Source organism: Lingula anatina, chromosome 2 (genome assembly GCF_051362555.1).
Source record: "Lingula anatina isolate TDL-2025a chromosome 2, LinAna3.0, whole genome shotgun sequence".
NCBI lineage: Eukaryota > Metazoa > Brachiopoda > Lingulata > Lingulida > Lingulidae > Lingula > Lingula anatina.
In genome coordinates this window covers 10,579,926-10,598,675 of record NC_141768.1, presented here as the reverse complement: position 1 = coordinate 10,598,675, position 18,750 = coordinate 10,579,926, and the positions used below count along the sequence as shown (strand labels likewise).

General features: G+C 35.8%; 3 protein-coding genes across 5 annotated transcripts; all 3 read left to right on the top strand.

Moving 5' to 3' along the window:
• Positions 1-36: 36 nt before the first annotated feature.
• Positions 37-4,094, top strand: LOC106155897 (sulfotransferase 2A1). Of its 2 annotated transcripts, none has more exons than XM_013530936.2 (6): positions 37-126; positions 1,270-1,572; positions 1,915-2,232; positions 2,616-2,713; positions 3,066-3,231; positions 3,579-4,094. In XM_013530936.2, exons 2-6 carry the CDS (start codon positions 1,296-1,298, stop codon positions 3,689-3,691), a joined length of 972 nt encoding a protein of 323 aa, XP_013386390.2. In that variant the 5' UTR covers positions 37-126; positions 1,270-1,295; the 3' UTR covers positions 3,692-4,094. The 2 variants fall into 2 exon arrangements, with proteins under 2 accessions (XP_013386390.2, XP_013386383.2); XM_013530929.2 differs by having other exon boundaries at positions 58-264.
• Positions 4,095-5,517: 1,423 nt separating this feature from the next.
• On the top strand, positions 5,518-10,149 carry LOC106164193 (sulfotransferase 1A2). 2 transcript variants are annotated; one of them, XM_087006178.1, is made up of 7 exons: positions 5,518-5,655; positions 6,471-6,518; positions 6,716-7,018; positions 7,356-7,673; positions 8,142-8,239; positions 8,584-8,749; positions 9,702-10,149. In XM_087006178.1, the coding sequence occupies exons 3-7, from the start codon at positions 6,742-6,744 to the stop codon at positions 9,812-9,814; spliced, it is 972 nt and encodes a 323-aa protein (XP_086862304.1). In that variant the 5' UTR covers positions 5,518-5,655; positions 6,471-6,518; positions 6,716-6,741; the 3' UTR covers positions 9,815-10,149. The 2 variants fall into 2 exon arrangements, with proteins under 2 accessions (XP_086862304.1, XP_086862303.1); XM_087006177.1 differs by lacking the exon at positions 6,471-6,518.
• A 3,259-nt stretch (positions 10,150-13,408) lies between these two features.
• On the top strand, positions 13,409-18,671 carry LOC106164215 (uncharacterized). Its single transcript, XM_087007117.1, has 6 exons — positions 13,409-13,605; positions 14,829-14,943; positions 15,363-15,532; positions 15,966-16,004; positions 17,298-17,394; positions 18,236-18,671. The coding sequence occupies exons 1-6, from the start codon at positions 13,502-13,504 to the stop codon at positions 18,299-18,301; spliced, it is 591 nt and encodes a 196-aa protein (XP_086863243.1). The 5' UTR covers positions 13,409-13,501; the 3' UTR covers positions 18,302-18,671.
• Positions 18,672-18,750: the final 79 nt, after the last annotated feature.

Sequence of the window (18,750 nt, the reverse complement as noted above, 5' to 3'; positions counted from 1 at the left end):
CTCTTGCTCCTGACTCGCGTATAAATTTTTGTTTATTTAGCACACACTTACTCGACTTTGCCAACGGCATGACCTAGTTAAAGAGCACTCAACACGTTTCAGACGACGGCGTCTATTCATTTCCACGTAGGTATATGATGCGGGTTTCGTGCTCAGCATGTTTCACCGTCACTGATGCTTACTTGTTCTAGTTTTAGCACTTGGCCTAAGATACTGAAAGGAGCGAACTTCCCAGGTCATCACTGGTGCCAGCCAAAAAGTGTGGTTAGTATATACTGTACCCTGTGTACAGCCGTATGTCAAGTCGTTCACAAGTGAAGTCAAACTAACTTTCTCTTGCAGTAGTTCCCTGTGTATCAGTAATAATTAAAGAGCACGTTTGTACTTGTTTCCAACATACAGACAGAAATTGTAGCTATTTCTGCGCCGTAGGATGTAGAAGGTTATTTAATTTGATGTACGTTTTCGTCTAGTTTTTCGAACGTCCATCAGCCTCAGCTAAGCTGTTTATAAAATCAGCGCACAAACCTTCTCGGGCAATGCAGTCAATTTCGGTCAGCAGACTTGACCTTCTTTACATGTACTGTTTACAAAGCTCCAACCCCACCTGCCACGTCATGAGCGGTTAAAGCAATAATAGGCCCCATTCAGAATAGGGGACTAACTAGTCCGAGGGTCAAATATGGCGACCTACTACAAAGCTTGCCGTTAATAGACTCTGAATAGATATCCTGTGAGGTAGTATTCAAGTGGGTCGGCCATATTTGACCTTCGGACTAGTTAGTTCCCTATTCTGAATGGGGCCATACAAGCCAGCAAGGGTGGTTTGATACCTATCTCGCGCGACGGGAAAAAGATTCCCGTATTGACAAAACCACAAACAACACATTCTAAACTATTCTAAACTACTTCTACTTCTTAACAGAGGACTGTAACTTGGACCCAGTTTCGCCACACCAGCGCAGTGATGGCTTTAGCAAAAATCAAACATATATAGAAGCAGATTCCTCATTGACTTGTCATTTTGAAAAAATATTCTGAAGCTGTTATTTAAAATAGAAAGATAATTATTTCAACATTCACCATTAAGTACAAACACACCTGTAAAAAGTTTTTATCTACAAGAAATCAAACACGACCGAAACAGTTATATTTGCCATTACCAACCCCCCTCACCACCACCACCACCACCACCCCATATAAACACCTTCTTAATCATACCCTCAAAACGCAATTTTTGACAATCAGCAGTTTTCTTTATGATTATAGGTGGATTCACAACATCGACAAGGAAAATGGGCTTACTTCGCATGTTGTATACAATTTTTGCGGACATCTATTGGTTTCCTTGGGTTATGACAGATTTTAAGAATATGCTTTATCGCTATTGGCAAGGAAAACTTCCCAAGTCATATGAGTTTACAGACTGCGAAGGAAACACGGTATCTTTGACAGAGTTCAATGGAGTTACCTTTGATAGGTCATTTCTAGGGCTACAGGACGCTGTAGAAAATCCTAATCACTTTCAAGCAAGAGAGGATGATATATGGGTGGTTAACTGGCCCAAATCGGGTAATTCTTTCTTCTTTCCTTTATCAAGTTGCGTTGAAATGTTAAAATTTGTATAGGGTACGGGGGACGAAAAGGTCTACTTCATTAGGTGATTTCATTTTTTTTTAAGTTAATCGAACGCACTTATGGATGTTATCGGTTTAGACAATTATATCAACAATATGCGAAATGTTCGTACAAGTCACAAGTTACAGGAAAAAATCAGTGGGATGCATGGATTTTTAGTCCTTATTCATTTAAAAAGCAATTAAAGCAATAAATTATTGTAGCCATGAATTAGTAACATTAAGCATTTCAGGTCTTAAAGATAAATACCTATTACTAATGTATTTGATATTTTAGGAACTCACTGGCTGTGGGAGATCATCATGATGCTAACGAGTGACAAACCTCAACTCTCTTCTCGCGTCAAGGAAGAATGCATGTTTGAATTGCGACCCGGCAACGCCCTTGATGCCATGCCCTCACCGCGCGTTCTCGACACCCATGTGCCTTATCAGTTTTTCCCTAAACAAGCCTTGTCTAAATCTAAAGTGCTGTACAGCGTCCGACATCCCAAAGATGCTGCCGTATCTCTGTATTATCACATGCGGAACATAGAAGATTATTCGTATTTAGGAACTTGGAACGGATTTTTCTCGTTGTTTATGGAAAACAAAGGTAATATAGTCATCTGTGTCTAGCAAAATCTTCTAAGGAGCAGCTTGGTGAAAAATTAGATTTTACGTATTAAATATTAACCAAACTTACTTTTAAAAAGAAACCATTAAAAGCAGATATTAACAAAGGACGATCAAACATAAACACGTACAGTTTTTGTGGTCTGATAATATTAAATTTAATTCAGTATAATTCAAGTGGGATGTTTGTATTTTGATTTGTAAGTCCATTTTTACTGTTGACCTGGTTTGTAGTAAAGTAATTATTTTCAGAAAAGGTAGGGAGCGCAAAATGTTTGATTTTATGTTTCTATTTATTTATTTATTTATTTATAAAGTCGATATTCTTTAGGGTAACATTAAGTTTTAACAAATGTATTTCAGTTGAATGTGGCAGTTGGTTTGATCACGTCGAGGGATGGTTGGAAATTATTGAAAACCACTCCAATGTTCAACTGGTCAAGTTCGAGGATTTGAAAGAGGTACGTATGGTACTCAATTCCGTTAAAAATTATTTTATCCGTTGTCCTCGATCAAGTTTTAAATATAAAGGTAGTTACACATGATATTTCAACAAGAATTTCCAACTAAAATCCGTACTTTATCCTCACAGTCACTTAACTAAGTCTCGATGGGTTTCAGGTCGGTGTCAAGTATACGGCAGCAACCTTAATTTTTCATCCTAGCGTTATACCTCCCCAAGTTCACAAATCTTACAAGTGATGGTCAGACCAAAACTTTCATTCTGCATAGAAACTAGAGAGTTAAGTACATGTATACACTGATGTTTACACTAATTATTCATAAGATGTTTGAAAACTATTCAATTTTCAGGATTTGACTAGGGAGATAAAACGTGTTGCAGAGTTTATCGGGTATCCAAAGTCAGATGAGTTTTACGCCGAGGTTGCGAAGCAGTGCTCCTTTGAGAATATGAAAAAGAACAAAGCCGATATGTTGAGTGGATGGCGACCTAAAAGCGATGGAATGTATAGGAAAGGTGAGCTCATAAAGATTTAACCTCATTATGTTGCTAACTCCTGTCCTTCCTGCCAATTTACGTAATAAAAAAAAAAAGAAAAAAATTTAAAGCATAGGCCATCATTTTTAAAACTTTTTTGGATATCCCCATTTTCTTGATTTTCCACTCCGAAATCCTTTGACTGCTGCCATATTAGCGATTTGCATGGCACTGTAACGTTGACAGCATCTAATTTTTCGATTAAAAAGAACAAAACAAAAAATATTGCAAGATTTATAAAGAGACCACAATGATTTCCTTGTGTACTTTTTCATAGAATTGGATAGTTAACATTTATATATGATTCGTATATTATATTTTTTCAGGAAAAGTGGGCGGCTGGAAAGGTGTATTTACCGTACAACAGAATGAAATTTTCAACTCCGAGTATGAAAAGCGGGCCAAAAACTTTAAAATTGATTTAGGATACAGAGTTTGAACGAATGCCGTCATTTGTGAGAAGTGTTTGAAAAAGACCCGGGTTTCAAAGCCTGATGTCACGGCAAACTATGTGATAATTCATAACTCAAAACAAACTCACAATAAATATTTTATGTACCTATATGGAGGTGTCAAAACCAATATTTTGACATATTAATTCATAAGTTTACAGAATCATACAAATGCTTGCGTACTCGCACAAAGATTTGATTTTATTTGTATGTGATACAGAATGTATGTAGCTATGTGTATATTTGCATTAGTTTGGTCTTGTCTATCAATGACGCCCCCTAAGTCTTAAGTGTCAAACGTATATCTCTTACAAAGAGGTATTTGTTAAAGGGATAAAAACTATTCATTTTTGGCGGGTAAAGCGCAATAAAACGGATTTTTGGGGTAAATGACTGTGTTCCTATACTAACTAATGGTGAATGCATCCGTTCCAACATTCAAAATTGTCGATTGTAATTTTTTTCTCTTAAGAGATAATTACGGAGGATAGCCATATATGAAGATCCACGTGGTCTGATCACAAGAACAGATTTCAAAATAATTGCGATAACCCCCGTTAATATGGTAAAATGGAATTTATTATATTTATTGTGAAATTTTGAATCTCATACGAAGAGTTGTAATTCCTTCAAGTAGCAGTAATCAGAGAACTTTGTGAGCTATTGGTAACTGTAATCATAAGTTTATAAGTGCCGTTTTTATCCTAGAATCTTTACTCTTGATTACAGGGTGTGAAATTTTACCTGTGTCTGTTACATGTATACTCGTCTGTCGCCCCTACGCAATCATGCACATTGCGACAAGGGTAACCAGAGAATTAATTTTAAATTTACCTAACAACGACTATCGTGTAAAATGGAGATGTAAGTAGTAGAATTTTGACCTACCTAGCTTAATCATTGAAATACCCCAATCCCAATAATTTTTAACATGCGGCTCCTAATTGAGAGGGACGCATTTTTACCAAGCGGTTGACATAGGAGGGATTTTTGACTCGCCGAAATGCCAAAAGCTTGAGTTGTTCCATGAGAATCATTCAGAGGATTAGACAACATCATAACAAAACAGGCACATAGGAAAAATTGCCTGGGTAAGGCAGTCCGAAGGAAACCACGCCCAGAGACGAGAGAATGTTAATACGCTTTCCTCTTAAAAAACGTTTCATAGCATTTAGGAACTTGACTGCAACATTTTACAAGAACAGCACACACCCTGAGTTCACCGTCAGAAGTTATTTCAGCAGGGTTTTTGTTAGGAGACCAGTGATCACTGCCAGGAACCGTCTACGTTGAGCCAGATGGTAAACTGAAACTCTGGCATGGACACCGGCCAAAAACTGGGAATCGATACTGTTCTTAGATGAAAGCAAATTTAGCGTTTTCAGAATTTATTGACGCGTAAGGGTTTGGAGAACGGCTGGTAAGAAGTAATTTCCCAATTTTCTGTCTCTGGTCGACGGGACGCACCCCACCCAAGTCATGCATGGGGTGTATTGGCTAGTATTGCGTAGGAAAGCTGGCAGTGGTCAAGGGTTCCATAACACAGGGGATCCAACTGAATATGCAACTTCATCAAAACTGGAATGAGAAATCTCTGATTTTTTTTTTTTTTTTTTTTTTTTTTTTTGTGTGTGTGTGTGTGTGTGTGTGTGTGTCTCTTTTACTGCTGTACAAACACAAAAGCGGACAAAAGGCTAAATACATTAAAATAAAATAAGCTACTTGCTGACTAGCAAACAAGTCATCTGAAGTCATTGTTTAATTTTTATAGACATAATCTCAAAGGTAAACTGGATGCCACTGATAGCATGACCCAATTATAGGGCGCACACCTCTCAGACTACTTTATTTATTTGGCATGATTTTGGTTCAAGCCGGGCACTCGACCAAACTGAACTAAGTCCTGTGGGAATCGAACGTTTCAGGTCTTCACTTCCAGTCTTAAAGCGTGGTTTGTATTTTTGCACCCCCTATAGAGTCGTTCACTAGTGAAGTCAAGTTCACTTTATAAAATGACGTTTACACCGGGCTTGCGCCCTCTCGAAGAACGATTTTGACGTATTGTCGCCATCGGTGGTATACACAGACTTTTGGGTTGCCAGGGCAGTGACATCGTGCTCTGGACAGTCTCCCAAGTCGCCTCTCATGGCCTCCATCACTCTAAATCGGTCGCCTAGAGGTTTGCATGCGTCAGAAACTGTTAAAAAGAATTGCAAATGCCTTGCAATCAGTGGCCATCGCTAGAGAGTATTATCGATATTAACTAGGTCTCACAGGTCTTCAATCACACCCCAATGCCACCCACCGGTCGTGTTAAACTCTCAAATTCCCACGTGCCGCTATGATAGGGTACTGTCTAAATTTGCTTAACTTATAAAGAATGTTTCACTGGCGAATGTAAGAAAAAAATTAAAGAGCTATGTGTTCCCTGTAAAGGCGAAGAGACGACCAAAACAGATAATGAAAGTTAGGCCTACCAAAATGTTGTGATCGTCGTAGAAATGTCGCAGCGAGGTGTAAACGTTAACGGGTCCAGGGACATAAGTAGCCAAATTAGAATGTGTTCCTTCACTATGTGTTACCAATGTATTATATGGATTTTTCCACTTTTTGTCTCGTTATCACAGTGTCAAGCATGCACTGACTAAAGCACCCAAATCAAAGAACCTCAGATTTTGGGGGTCATTTTGAAATTATATTTCAACTTCTTCTGTCTCAAACTTTCTCTTGTCTGTTCTATGGCAATCTCATAAACCCATGTCACAGACAGGTTTCGAAAAACATAGATGTCCAGTAACATGTACTCGGTCTAAGGTTTGTACGCATTTTTACTCTATGTAAAAGCTTAAACTGTTGTGAAAACTATCATTTACATGTGAATCAGAATGATTTCTAAAGCCAAGCAAAGATTAGTGCTGCATTGCACCATGGACAATTATTATGTCCAAGATTGCACCCACCCCCACAAGACAGGAGGATTGAAAAAAATTACTAATACCTTATGATTATAGGTGGATTCACAACCTCAGAAGCGAAAATGGGCTTACTTCGCATGTTGTGTACAGTGTTTGCAGACATCTATTGGTTTCCATGGATTATCACAGATCTTAAGAATATGTTTTATCGCTATTGGCAAGGAAAACTTCCCAAGTCATACAAGTACACAGACTGCGAGGGAAACACGGTATCTTTGACAGAGTTGAATGGAGTGCCCTTTAACAGATTATTTGCAGGTCTGCAGGAAACTGTAGAAAATCCTGATCACTTTGAAGCAAGAGAGGATGACATATGGGTGGTTAACTGGCCCAAATCGGGTAATTCTTTCTTCTCCAAGTTTTGTTGTGATTATCTTATTTTTAAATGGGAGCATTAGATAACAATAAAGAAGCTATTTTATTACATGCTTTCATTTGTCAGTGAATTGCAAGATCTAGTGGACGTTATCGGTGTGTGCAGTTCTATCAACAATATGCCAAACATTCCTGTAAAATCAGGTTTACTGAAGTAATAAGTTGGATGCACGAATAGTTTAGTCCTTACTCATTTAAGATGAATGCAAATGAATGATTAAAACCATGCATTGTTGACCTTACCTTACATGAAATATTTCAAATCTAATGCATTTCAGACCAATGTATTTGATATTTTTAGGAACTCACTGGTTGTGGGAGATTATCATGATGCTGACAAGTGACAAACCTCAACTCTCTTCTCGCGTTAAGGAAGAATGCATGTTTGAATTGCGACCCGGCCACGCCCTTGAAACCATGCCCTCGCCGCGCGTTCTCAACACCCATGTGCCACATCAGTTTTTTCCCAAACAAGCCTTGGCTAAATCTAAAGTGCTGTACAGCGTCCGACATCCCAAAGATGCTGCCATATCTATGTATTATCACACGCGGAACATAGAAGATTATTCGTATTTAGGAACTTGGAACGGATTTTTCTCGTTGTTTATGGAAAACAAAGGTAGGTCATATTGTATGGTGTATATAGCAATATTTATTATCCCAACACGACGATTGACATCTGCGTCGGATAAAATCTGCTGAGGAGCACTCCGACTGGAAAAATAAGTTTTTTTATATAAAATCATAGCATAACTAACGTTTAAAGCGACGCAATTAAATTTGATGTTATCAAAAGACGATCAAATACAACTTTTTTACATTTTGTGGTCGGGTGGTACACACACATGTGAAAAATAAAATTAGTTTAAATTAGAGGTCCGCGTTTAACCGGACTTTTATTATTATTATTATTTATTATTATTATTTTATTTATTTATAATTATTATTATTATTTTTTATTTTTGACTACGTGATGTTTGCATTTTAATTTGGCATGTTTGTTTTTTAGTAGATAAAAAATACTGTGTATGGAAATTAAGATCTTTTTTTAGAATAATGGGAAGCGCAAAATGTTTGATTTTTGTAGTTGATTGTGGAAGTTGGTTTGATCACGTCGAGAAATGGTTGGAAGTTGTTGAAAACCACTCCAATGTGCAAATTGTCAAGTTTGAGGATTTGAAAGAGGTAAACAGGTTACTCAATTCCTTTTTTTAAATCTGTTAACCGTTATCTTCGCCCAGGTTTTTATCGAAGGCATGGATCACCGTGATATTCTAACGAGAATTTAATTACCACTGATCCTTAACATTATCTTAACAGTCAAAGAACAGAGTTTCACTCGGGTTCGGGTATTTTTACCTTAGTTGTATTTTGATTCAGTATCAGTAATGACGTTTTTTATATTAATCGGTTGTTTGAAAAATATAGGTCGATTTCGCTGCATAGAATACAATTCTTTTATCTTACGGACTTGCCTGATACCAAAACACGCTTTTAAAGCTTATAACCCCACTTTATTAATGTTTTAGGATTTGACCGGGGAGATAAAACGTGTAGCAGAATTTATCGGGTATCCAAAGTCAGATGAGTTTTACGCCGAGGTTGCGAAGCAATGCTCCTTTGAGAATATGAAAAAGCACAAAACCGAGTTGTTGTCAGGATGGCGACCTGAAAGCGATGGAATGTATAGGAAAGGTGCGTCGATTTAACTTTTGATCTAATTATGTTACTTAAAGGTATCCTGTCCGGGATTTACACAGCAAATAGAATTTTTCCTCGAAAAGAGAGTAATTTTTTCATACAGGTTGACATTCCCCTCTAAAAAACAGCATAACAAATAAAAAAATTATTGAATCCTAGTCCAGTATGAGCATGATCATTCTTCAAAGTTTCAGTTATCTTGGTCCCTTTGCATAAAAGTAATGTTCATTTAAAAAAAAATATGCTCCAAATGGCCTCCGTGGCATGGGATGCACACTTGCACACGAAGCACAAAATTGTCAACTGCTCCAACACATTCTTCCTTTGGGATTTTCCTGCCCACCCCAAGTCACCTCCTGCTGATCAGTCTCATCTGAAATCTCTCTCACAGCCAGGCTATGGGGGAGGCCACAATGTCTTGTTAGAACCACTGTCCATCTAGAACTATCCTTCTGCGTCATCTCAGTTATGTCCAAAACGTTTTTAGCACTGCCACTTAAGCCCCCTTTACACTGGACGACGTCCTGACGTCCTTTGTGCGACCAAGAAAGTGGCATCGCTGTGGTCGTAGTAAGGAGGCACAAGCATCGCTTTGGTTGCAGAATGAATGCTCAATGATCAGCCAGTTGTCGGCACAAAAAAATATAGTTTTTTTTTTACTCTCAAACGGGGCCTTGCCACAGGACGCAGAAAGGACGCCGTCCAGTGTAAAGGGTGCTGTAGTGATTTCAGGAGAGCCTTTTTATCTGTGGAGACATCTTGAGGAAAAAGTGTGCCAGAACAACTCTCAAGCATTTATAACGTTGACAGTAATTTTGTTCATTATAAAAACAATTTAAAGATAGTCACAAGATTAACAAAACTACCACAGTGACTTTTTGCGTGCCTTTTCATAGAATTGAATCATTTTCACTTGGTTTTTTTTTTTTTTTTTTTTTTTTTTCAGGAAAAGTAGGTGGCTGGAGAGGAGTATTTACCGTGCACCAAAATGAAACTTTCAACTCCGAGTATGAAAAGCGTGCTAAAAACTTTAAAATTGATTTGGGGTACACAGATTAAACGAATGCCGTCATTTGTGAGAAGTATTTAAAAATTTATCGAGAAGATCAGGTGTGACAGGGATGGTAGTCTGTTCCCTATTAATTTGTACAGGTGACATTCGTCCCATATAGCCTACTAACCCCGATACTCTGACTAACCCTAACCTGTACTAATCACATTAACCCCCAACTTCCATTCCTAGGACTGCCATTTCTGTTATGAAGAAGTCCATAAACCTGATGTCTCAACTATCTACGTGATAATCCATGACTGAACTCAAACTACAACAAGGCAGCAAAGCTGTCAAATGTACAGACAAAAAGCAGGAGATAACAAAAAAAGGCTACTGTCAATTCTGATGCAAAAGTACATTATGTTAAACTGCAAATTCAACATCAAATTTTAATTATGCTCAACAGGTAAAATACATCTGTGTCTGTACATAAAAACGGCATTTCTTTAAAATAATGGCCCGATTATGCTGATTTTTGAACTCCTGCGATTTAGCAGGAATGACCACTCCTGTGAGTTTAATGACAATTGGCCTATCTGTTTTTCTTATATTGTGTTTACAGTGTTGCATATATGCTGAAAAGTGAAAAAAAAAAGCATAACTACTAAAATAGTGGTCCGATCATGCCGATTTTTTAACTTGACCTGCGTTTTAGTAAGATCAATTACTCTGCATATTAGTCCTGTATTTCTTTTTTGAAAGTTTGACAATCATAAGTAACATGGTTTTCCCATAATGGTCATCTTGGCAGCAGCACCCAAAATTGTGTTTTCTTCTATTCTGATGCAATATTACATAATGGTTAACAGCAAAATGACCGTTAATTTTTAATAATAAAATACACATATCATTGATTTTCCGAAAATGTGACTAGCATGGGTCTTCAAGCCCGTGGAACATGCCAATTTTCGAACTTGACCTGTGTTATAGTAAGATCAATTACTCCTGTGATTTTCATGACAACAGGCCTATCGGTTTTCCTTAAAATGTGTTTACAGTGTTGCATACATGCTGAAAAGTGAAAAAACAGCATAACTTCTACAATAATGGCCCGATCATGCTGATTTTTTAACTTGACCTGCGTTTTATGAATATTCATCAGCTCTGTAAATATACAGCCAAAAAGTAAAACTGCCATCCACTTATCATGTTTACAATGAAAGTGCACGGCATCGGCACCGGCGACAACGGCGACGACAGACGCAGGTGATGGCAATATGTACAGACACATCTGTTTGAGAACAGTAAGTGACATGGTTTTTCTTAAATGGTCATCATGGGAGCAGTGCCCAAAATAGTTTTTTTTCCAAATTTTGATGCAATATTACATAATGTTTAACAGCATAATGACCATCAATTTTTAATAATAAAATATTAGTATCATGGATATTCAGAAAATGTGACTAGCAAAGGTCTTCAGGCCCATGGAACTTCCAAGTCACAACTTGAAAATGCCAGAATGTAAACAAGACAGCACTGTTCTGAAATGTTTTTTTTTTCCATTTTTAACACTTTTTTTAACATAAAACAAAATTAACAGGTTACTGCCATTTTTATACGATCAACTAAGAAAATTGATGAGATGGGAAAAATATCAATACAACAGTGTTAAATGTCCAATTTCCTCCATTCTGAGATTCTGAACATAGTGAATGATTAAATCTGACAAACTGCAATGATATGAGTTTATTTCCATTTTTGAAACTTTATTACACAATACACGATAAAAAGTTTACCATCATTTTTACATAATCAACTAACAATGTTGTAAAGATGCAGGAAATGTCAAACAAACACTTTTACGTATCTTATTAGTTCAATAATGAGACTGATAACATGCCTAAGAGTTGAATCTGAGGAAATTTGAAAAAACAGCATAACTTCTAAAATAATGGCCCGATTATGCTGATTTTCGAACTCAACCTGTGTTTTAGTAAGATTGACCACTCCTGTGAGTTAAATGACAATTGGCCTATCTGTTTTTCTTATATTGTGTTTACAGTGTTGCATATATGCTGAAAAATGAAAAAACAGCATAACTACTAAAATAGTGGCCCGATCATGCCGATTTTCGATCTTGACCTGCGTTTTAGTAAGATTGATTACTCCTGTGAGTTTCATGACAACAGGCCTAACGGTTTTCCTTAAAATGTGTTTACAGGGTTGCATATATGCTGAAAAGTGAAAAAACAGCATAACTTCTACAATAATGGCCCGATCATGCTGGTTTTCGAACTTGACCTGCGTTTTATGAATATTCATCAGCTCTGTAAATATTAAGCCAAAAAGTAAAACTGCCCTCCACTTATCGTGTTTACAAGGAAAGTGCACGGCGCCGGCGACGGCGACGGCGACGACAGACGCAGGTGATGGCAATATGTACATAATAATGCCTTATTTATACAGTATAGGAGGCAGGGACTTATTATATGCTTTTTTTGTATTGATACCATATATGACGAAAATGGACCAAACAAATGCTTGTGCACTTGATAAAATATTTGATTTTATGTTTGTGATAAAAAAGGTGATAAAGTGATGGAACTGCAAGTGTTTCCTATACTAACAATAGAGGCAAAGCTTACTGCCGAGTACACACTCACACGCACTCTTCCATTTTGACTTCCTGAAAATGATTATATAGGACGGTCCTATGTGTGTGTGTTTGTTTGTGTGTGTGTGTGTGTGTGTGTGTGTGTGTGTAACGTTAACGTAGCTGTCTCTCTTTTTCCGGTGTCTGCTCTGTGAAACCCCTAAATCAAGTACTGTATAAACGAACTGACTCGTATTCTTAGGAGAAAACTGATAATTGCTGTGATATCAATTTTGAATGCATAGCATCTTCAAATGCAGCAATTTGGAAGTTAGCACATGCGGGTCACCCTGAGCTTCAGAGCTAACTTGACACTAACCTTTTCACTGTAGCCTATCTCCATCGTGTCAAGTAACTTGACACGATGGAGATAGGCTACAGGCTATCTCCATCGTGTCAAGTAACTTGACACGATGGAGATAGGCTACAGTGAAAAGGTTAGTGTCAAGTTAGCTCTGAAGCTCAGGGTGACTCGGGTCCACTCGACAGCCCATCAGAATTGTTAACAGAAACTCAGAACTCTATAATCCTGGTGCGATAGCAAATTACGTAATGTTCTCATTAAAGATGATTCAAAACGTGAAAAGATTTACTGCTTAATTACAGTACGTGATTTTTTTTCAATACTACCTTTTTAAACGAACTCTTTTGTAACTGTCCAAAGATTTTCTTTACTGTGTGGTCATACAAATACAATAATAAAAAGAGAGCTGGAAAATAGGCAAATAGTGAATTCTAATGATAAAAGAAATGGTTAAAAAAATATTTGTAAAATAAATCGCAATTGGCCAGGAACAGGTAAAGAATATCTCAATCATCTTTTTTAAAAAGTAAAGGTGTCCACGTTTATTTAATCTTTATTGGTTTCTTTCATTTCAATGGTCTTTTCGTTACTGAAAAAAATATTATATTTGTACACTTTAATAAGCTTTAATTTAATAGGCCTTTTGAGCTTATTTTAACATGAGCCTAGCCTTCAGTCGGTGCAGTCATAATTTAACGACATCTGAGAGTACCTAATTACGGTGCTAACTTGTCCAGCTGACGAAGGACGGAGGGAATGAGATATGAGAATGTAAACATAAAAGAAACTTAAATTATGCCCCTGTCCTTGAGAGTATGGTCCTTTTTGTGGAGCACAGGACCAAAGATAGACCTGTCCAAACGACTTTGGATGAAAGCAACCCCGTTGTCTTTCGTACGGTAAGTAATATCTTCACCTCTTAAAGGTACATACGAACCGAGCATTGGTGGAGCGTGGATTCCCAGTAAGACATGTAAACCACTTCTACAAGTTTCTTATACGACTCAAATAAATTCAACATGCCAAGGGATAAACTGAATAGATCACTCAATCAGCCATAAAAAAAGCTTTAGATTGCTCCTTTCTTTAAATTTTTGGTCAGAAATTTAACCTACTTTCGTGACCTACTTTAATGCCCCATTGACATACAGCATAGAATGCTAGCAGAAAAATCCGTTCAACATCATTTTCGGGTAAAATTAAACAATGCCTTTTGGTAATTCTCTTAGTTATACTACTTGAAACTATATGCTGGCATTTGGTTGGTTTTTGTGACAAAAAATTGACTTAGTATGCATCTTTAACTTGAAGATTTTAAGAAACTCGTCCTTATAATTTTCTGGAAACTTGACACAAATATAATTAACATGCTTCATACCTAACCTTATACAATGATGTAATGCACCCTGACTGTCTTAAATTTGCACACTGCTGGAATATAAGTTTGCCATCAATATTGTTGTGCATGAATAAGGTAAAATTCCTTTGCTCTTCAACCAGTTATGCTCCCATGATTTGTACTACTGTTGAATACAGCAATTAATCAAGTTTTAAATGCATGAAGATGATGAATTATGTCAGGGATAATTTTCCACCTGAAAAGAAAATTGCAAAACGTTTTCTAGACCATTTTAGTGCCAACTGTAAGTAACATGATTATGCGCAGTAGTTCGTTTTCTGGCTGGAACATATTCTCTGTCATGAACTGACCTGCTTCATCAAATATTATATCTTCTGTGTTATCAAATCTCTCAGATTTGTGAATGAATCATTCATTTTCAAATAATTATTTTTCTGTCTCTGGAAAATAATTTTGAATGAATGAAGTTTCATTTTATTAGGCAGTTATCATATATGAATTGGCATTATCATATATAAATTGCTTATTTTGGCAGGACACAAGAAGTTATATAAAATGAGATCCAGCTTGAAATCTTCCTAATTCAGTATAAGTATTGTATTATGGTACAGTGAGTTATGTTTTTATTAGGTTGGGGGGGGGGAGGGAGGTAACACATAACAGTACAGTATGTTAAAATGTTTCCTCGTTGTTTAAAGGGTATGCTGTAGTTAAAAAAAAACTGCATTCATGTGTATTAATCAAATGTGTTCCAATTTCCAGACATCAAGACCTCAGCACTCAAACCAATAAAACCAATCATTACAATGCCCTTGGCCTAAATCCCACAGCTACTGAAGAGGAGATTAGGGAGGCATATATGAAGAAGTCTAAAGAGGTTTGTAAAGTGTCACTGAGAGAGAGGGAGGGTAAAAAAAAAGTGCCATCCTTGCCTTTCTGGTCCTGTCTCTGAGTGTTTATAACCTTTGGAGACGACATACCCTTTTCAGTTCCAACTACTAAAATTGAATCCAAAGAATGTTCAAGATAAAAATGTAAAATTTATATTATTATTTTTATTATTTTGTTTTGTTTATAAAAAATTAAAAACAACCTTGATGCAATGTTAAGATTGTTATTTTGATCTTTTTAAAATGAAGACACTGTTGATTAATTTTTTGTAACTTTTATTATTTTTATACATTTCAGTTTTCTTTTCTTTTTAGTGTATTTAATACACCTCATATTTTAAGGCCCTTGGAATTAGAAATTCTGTAGAAGTGAAATATAGTTTTCATATATTTGAAATTTTTTCAGTGGCATCCTGACAGCAATCTAGAAAAACAAGATGAAGCTCATTTAAAATTTGTTGAAGTTAATGAAGCTTATAAGGTTTTAAGTGATACAGGAAGAAGAGCAGAATATGATGCCCAGTTTAAAATTCCACAAGAGCATTTGTACAGACAGGGACCATTAGATGACAAAGTGTAAGACATTCCTGAAGTTGCTTAAAGAAAGCAGAGAGTATTTTAATTGCAATAATATCAATGTGTCAAACATTTATTATTGATCTTGAAAATTTTGATTGCCAGTTAGAATTACTGTTACAAATTTTTATCTCTGCACTTTTGTGACAAAAGTCGGAGATCATGTTATCCCGCCTGTCCATGCATCTGTGCATTAGCAATTTCTACTATCTCCTCCTAGATCATAAAAGTTTGGGGAAAAATAGACCTATCATCATGGACACTTCAGAATTTTAGTGCAACTAGGGGTTGGGCTATCCCTGGGCTTTCTGGAAAGCCTTTTTACATTGAAATTCTTGCTAACTCCTCATAGACCATTAGTTCAAGGAAGTTAAAACTTTGATGAGATTTGCAATAATTAAATATTTTAAACAGCTATTGTACTGTTTTGTAGATATGAACGCATTCATCACGCAAGTCGCAATTATTCATGGTAAGTGTGATTAGGTTACACTGATTTAACTCCTCTGGAGACCCCCAAAACTATGTGAGAGGGCAAAAAAATAAAAAATAAAAAAAATAAAAGAACAAAAAAATGCTGCTAAATTTAAGAAATACATAGCTGGAAACACAATTAAAACCACAGAACAAAGTGTATCAAGCAAACAACACATGTTTATTTGCACTTAAAGTGTCAGCAGTCATCTTCTTTATCTCAGTGTATCAAACATAAAGTCTTTCTTTGTGCTAAGATTTTAAACAGTCAGCTCTCATCTGCTTCATCTCAGTATCATACAAACAACTGAGAACACTAAAGATCTACTTTGAGGCCACCATATACCTCAACTCCCTTCTCATTTTTCTTGTTGTTGAAAAAAGAAACTGTTTGAGATGCTCTGGATAAGACATTTTTTTAAGTTGTCTGGACATTAGTGCTTGCTGTTGCCAGACTCTTGTATAGTTGAACAAACATGATATCCCCCTCACCAACATCAATTGCATACCAATCTTCAAGCAAGCCCCGTCTTTTTTGTAAACTTTTATGTTTGTGTATTTTGTTGACGATGACGAGCAGTGGCCATTTCTCATTTTACGACAAATTCAGAAGATTTTGTGGTAGAAGATAAATGCGTTTGCAGCATTTTGAGTTTGCACAGACTGTACAAGTAGTCAGTTTAGAAGTTCGAGGAGGGTTTTTTATTATTTATTTTTATTTAATTTTTTTGAGAATAAGCGAAAATTAATACACATGTAGATGTTATCCATGAAGTTAAATCGGTGTGGCCTTATTTATTTTGAAACATATTTTTAGTCTTCTTGGATTTACAGTAAGAATAATTAAAATGTGAGAATAAAAGGACTTTAAATATACATTAACTTGCATTCTTAGGCTTACAATCAGAAAGGCTGCAAAGAGTAACTGAATATGGGATTTATTTTGAAAAATAGTTGTACACTACAGCATTGATGCAGGAGCAATAGTGTTGAACTCAATTGTTATATATGATTTGGTTTACTTTCAGGTCTGAAAAAAATTGGAATAAACATATAAGTGTTTTGATCTACATAATTTTAATTAATTTAATTTAATTTAATTTAAAAATAACATCAGGTTTTGCTTTCTAGAGCTCAGCATACAGTAACAGCATCACTAGCCAGCAGGTAGTTAGCTAACTCACTGACTCACTACTGACTACTCCTACATTTAATTTTCTGTTGGTGGTACATACCAGAGGCACCATTATCTCTGTTATCCTTTAGTTATGCTTATTTTCTTTTTGTGTAGGGGACGACATAAAAATGATGTAGTCTATTTTCTGGTTCAAGACACAGTAAGGATTTTTTTAGCCATGGTTTTTGTAACAATCCTTCATTATAAATTTGTAAGTATTGCAGCTTTTCTTTATGCATTTATATAGACGGACACTGCATGTGTCTGTATATATTCTGATCATCTCGTTTGTCCATTTCATGCTGTCAATTGCACGTTATTCACCTTATAACTGCCAAACAATAAGTTTTGTTTTACTTTAAATTTTCTTAGTTTTGTTTGGCAAAAATGCGAGACTTCGGGTCTTCTGAAATTAGACTCATTAACTGGATTATTTTTACAAAAATTAAATAATTATGCCAGAATGAATTTCAATTTTAATTCAGATTTACTAAAGGGTCCAGTTTATTTAAATGGTGATAAATTGATACATGGTACAAAATGAGAACCAATTTAAAATAGCAATCTCAGTGGAAAAGAAGCAGTTTTGGAAGGCTGTTCCACGCTGTTTATGACGTCAGTCAATGTTTACATTTTAAAATAACTTTTTTTTTTTTTTTTTTGAGATTACTGGAATTTACCAGTTTATATTAAAGTAGTGCAATTGGAGTTTTTTTTTCCCTGTTCAGCATCCGTTTTTTGCCAGTTTTGCTGTCTATCAGTAGATGTGAGAAATCACACTAGCCAGTTTCTGGAAGTGCAACTTAAAATATGTACACTGTTACTTATGGCTTTCTTTGATAATGAAGTTCTCTAGTAATTTTTTTTTTTTTTTTGTAGTTATCTAAATATTTTCCTTGAATTTGTCTCGGTACTGTTATTAGAAATTGGTCACAACATTTGTGTCAGACAAACTAATTAAGCAACAAAAATCATTATGCATTAGAATGAGATTGCTGCAATTTTTATATTGCTATTGCATTGCACCAAATTCTGTATTTTTCATTTTATAGTCTCCATCAGTTAAAGAAGAAGTGGCAAGGGCACGCGATCCATTACGTTATATGGTAGATGAATAGGACAATAAAGTTGGCACACTTTGGATTAGAGATGGCACATAAACTGTAATGTTGTGTTCACTAACATTGAAAATGTGGCCATCTGTCAAAAAAGATAAATTTATGTATTTTACATGTTGACAAATGATGAGCTATTTTGCCAATTTTAATGACATATATGTACATTAATAGTATGTAACAGCAGTGTTTGTTATGACAGAAAAGTATATTTTACTTGCCTTTTAGTGCAAGTGCACCGTGTCAATACAAAATGTGTTTATACAGTAAATACTAGTGTTGCCAAATTCTATCCCTGCTATCAGTTATATTTTATAAAGTTAAAGCATTTTTTCATCTGGGGTGCATTTAATAAAATCAAATATGAAAAGAAGCAATTTTCTGTCTTCGTATATCACATATCTTGGGAAAGGAAGGAAATGAATGTAAAATGTTGGTAAAAGTTCTTTGAA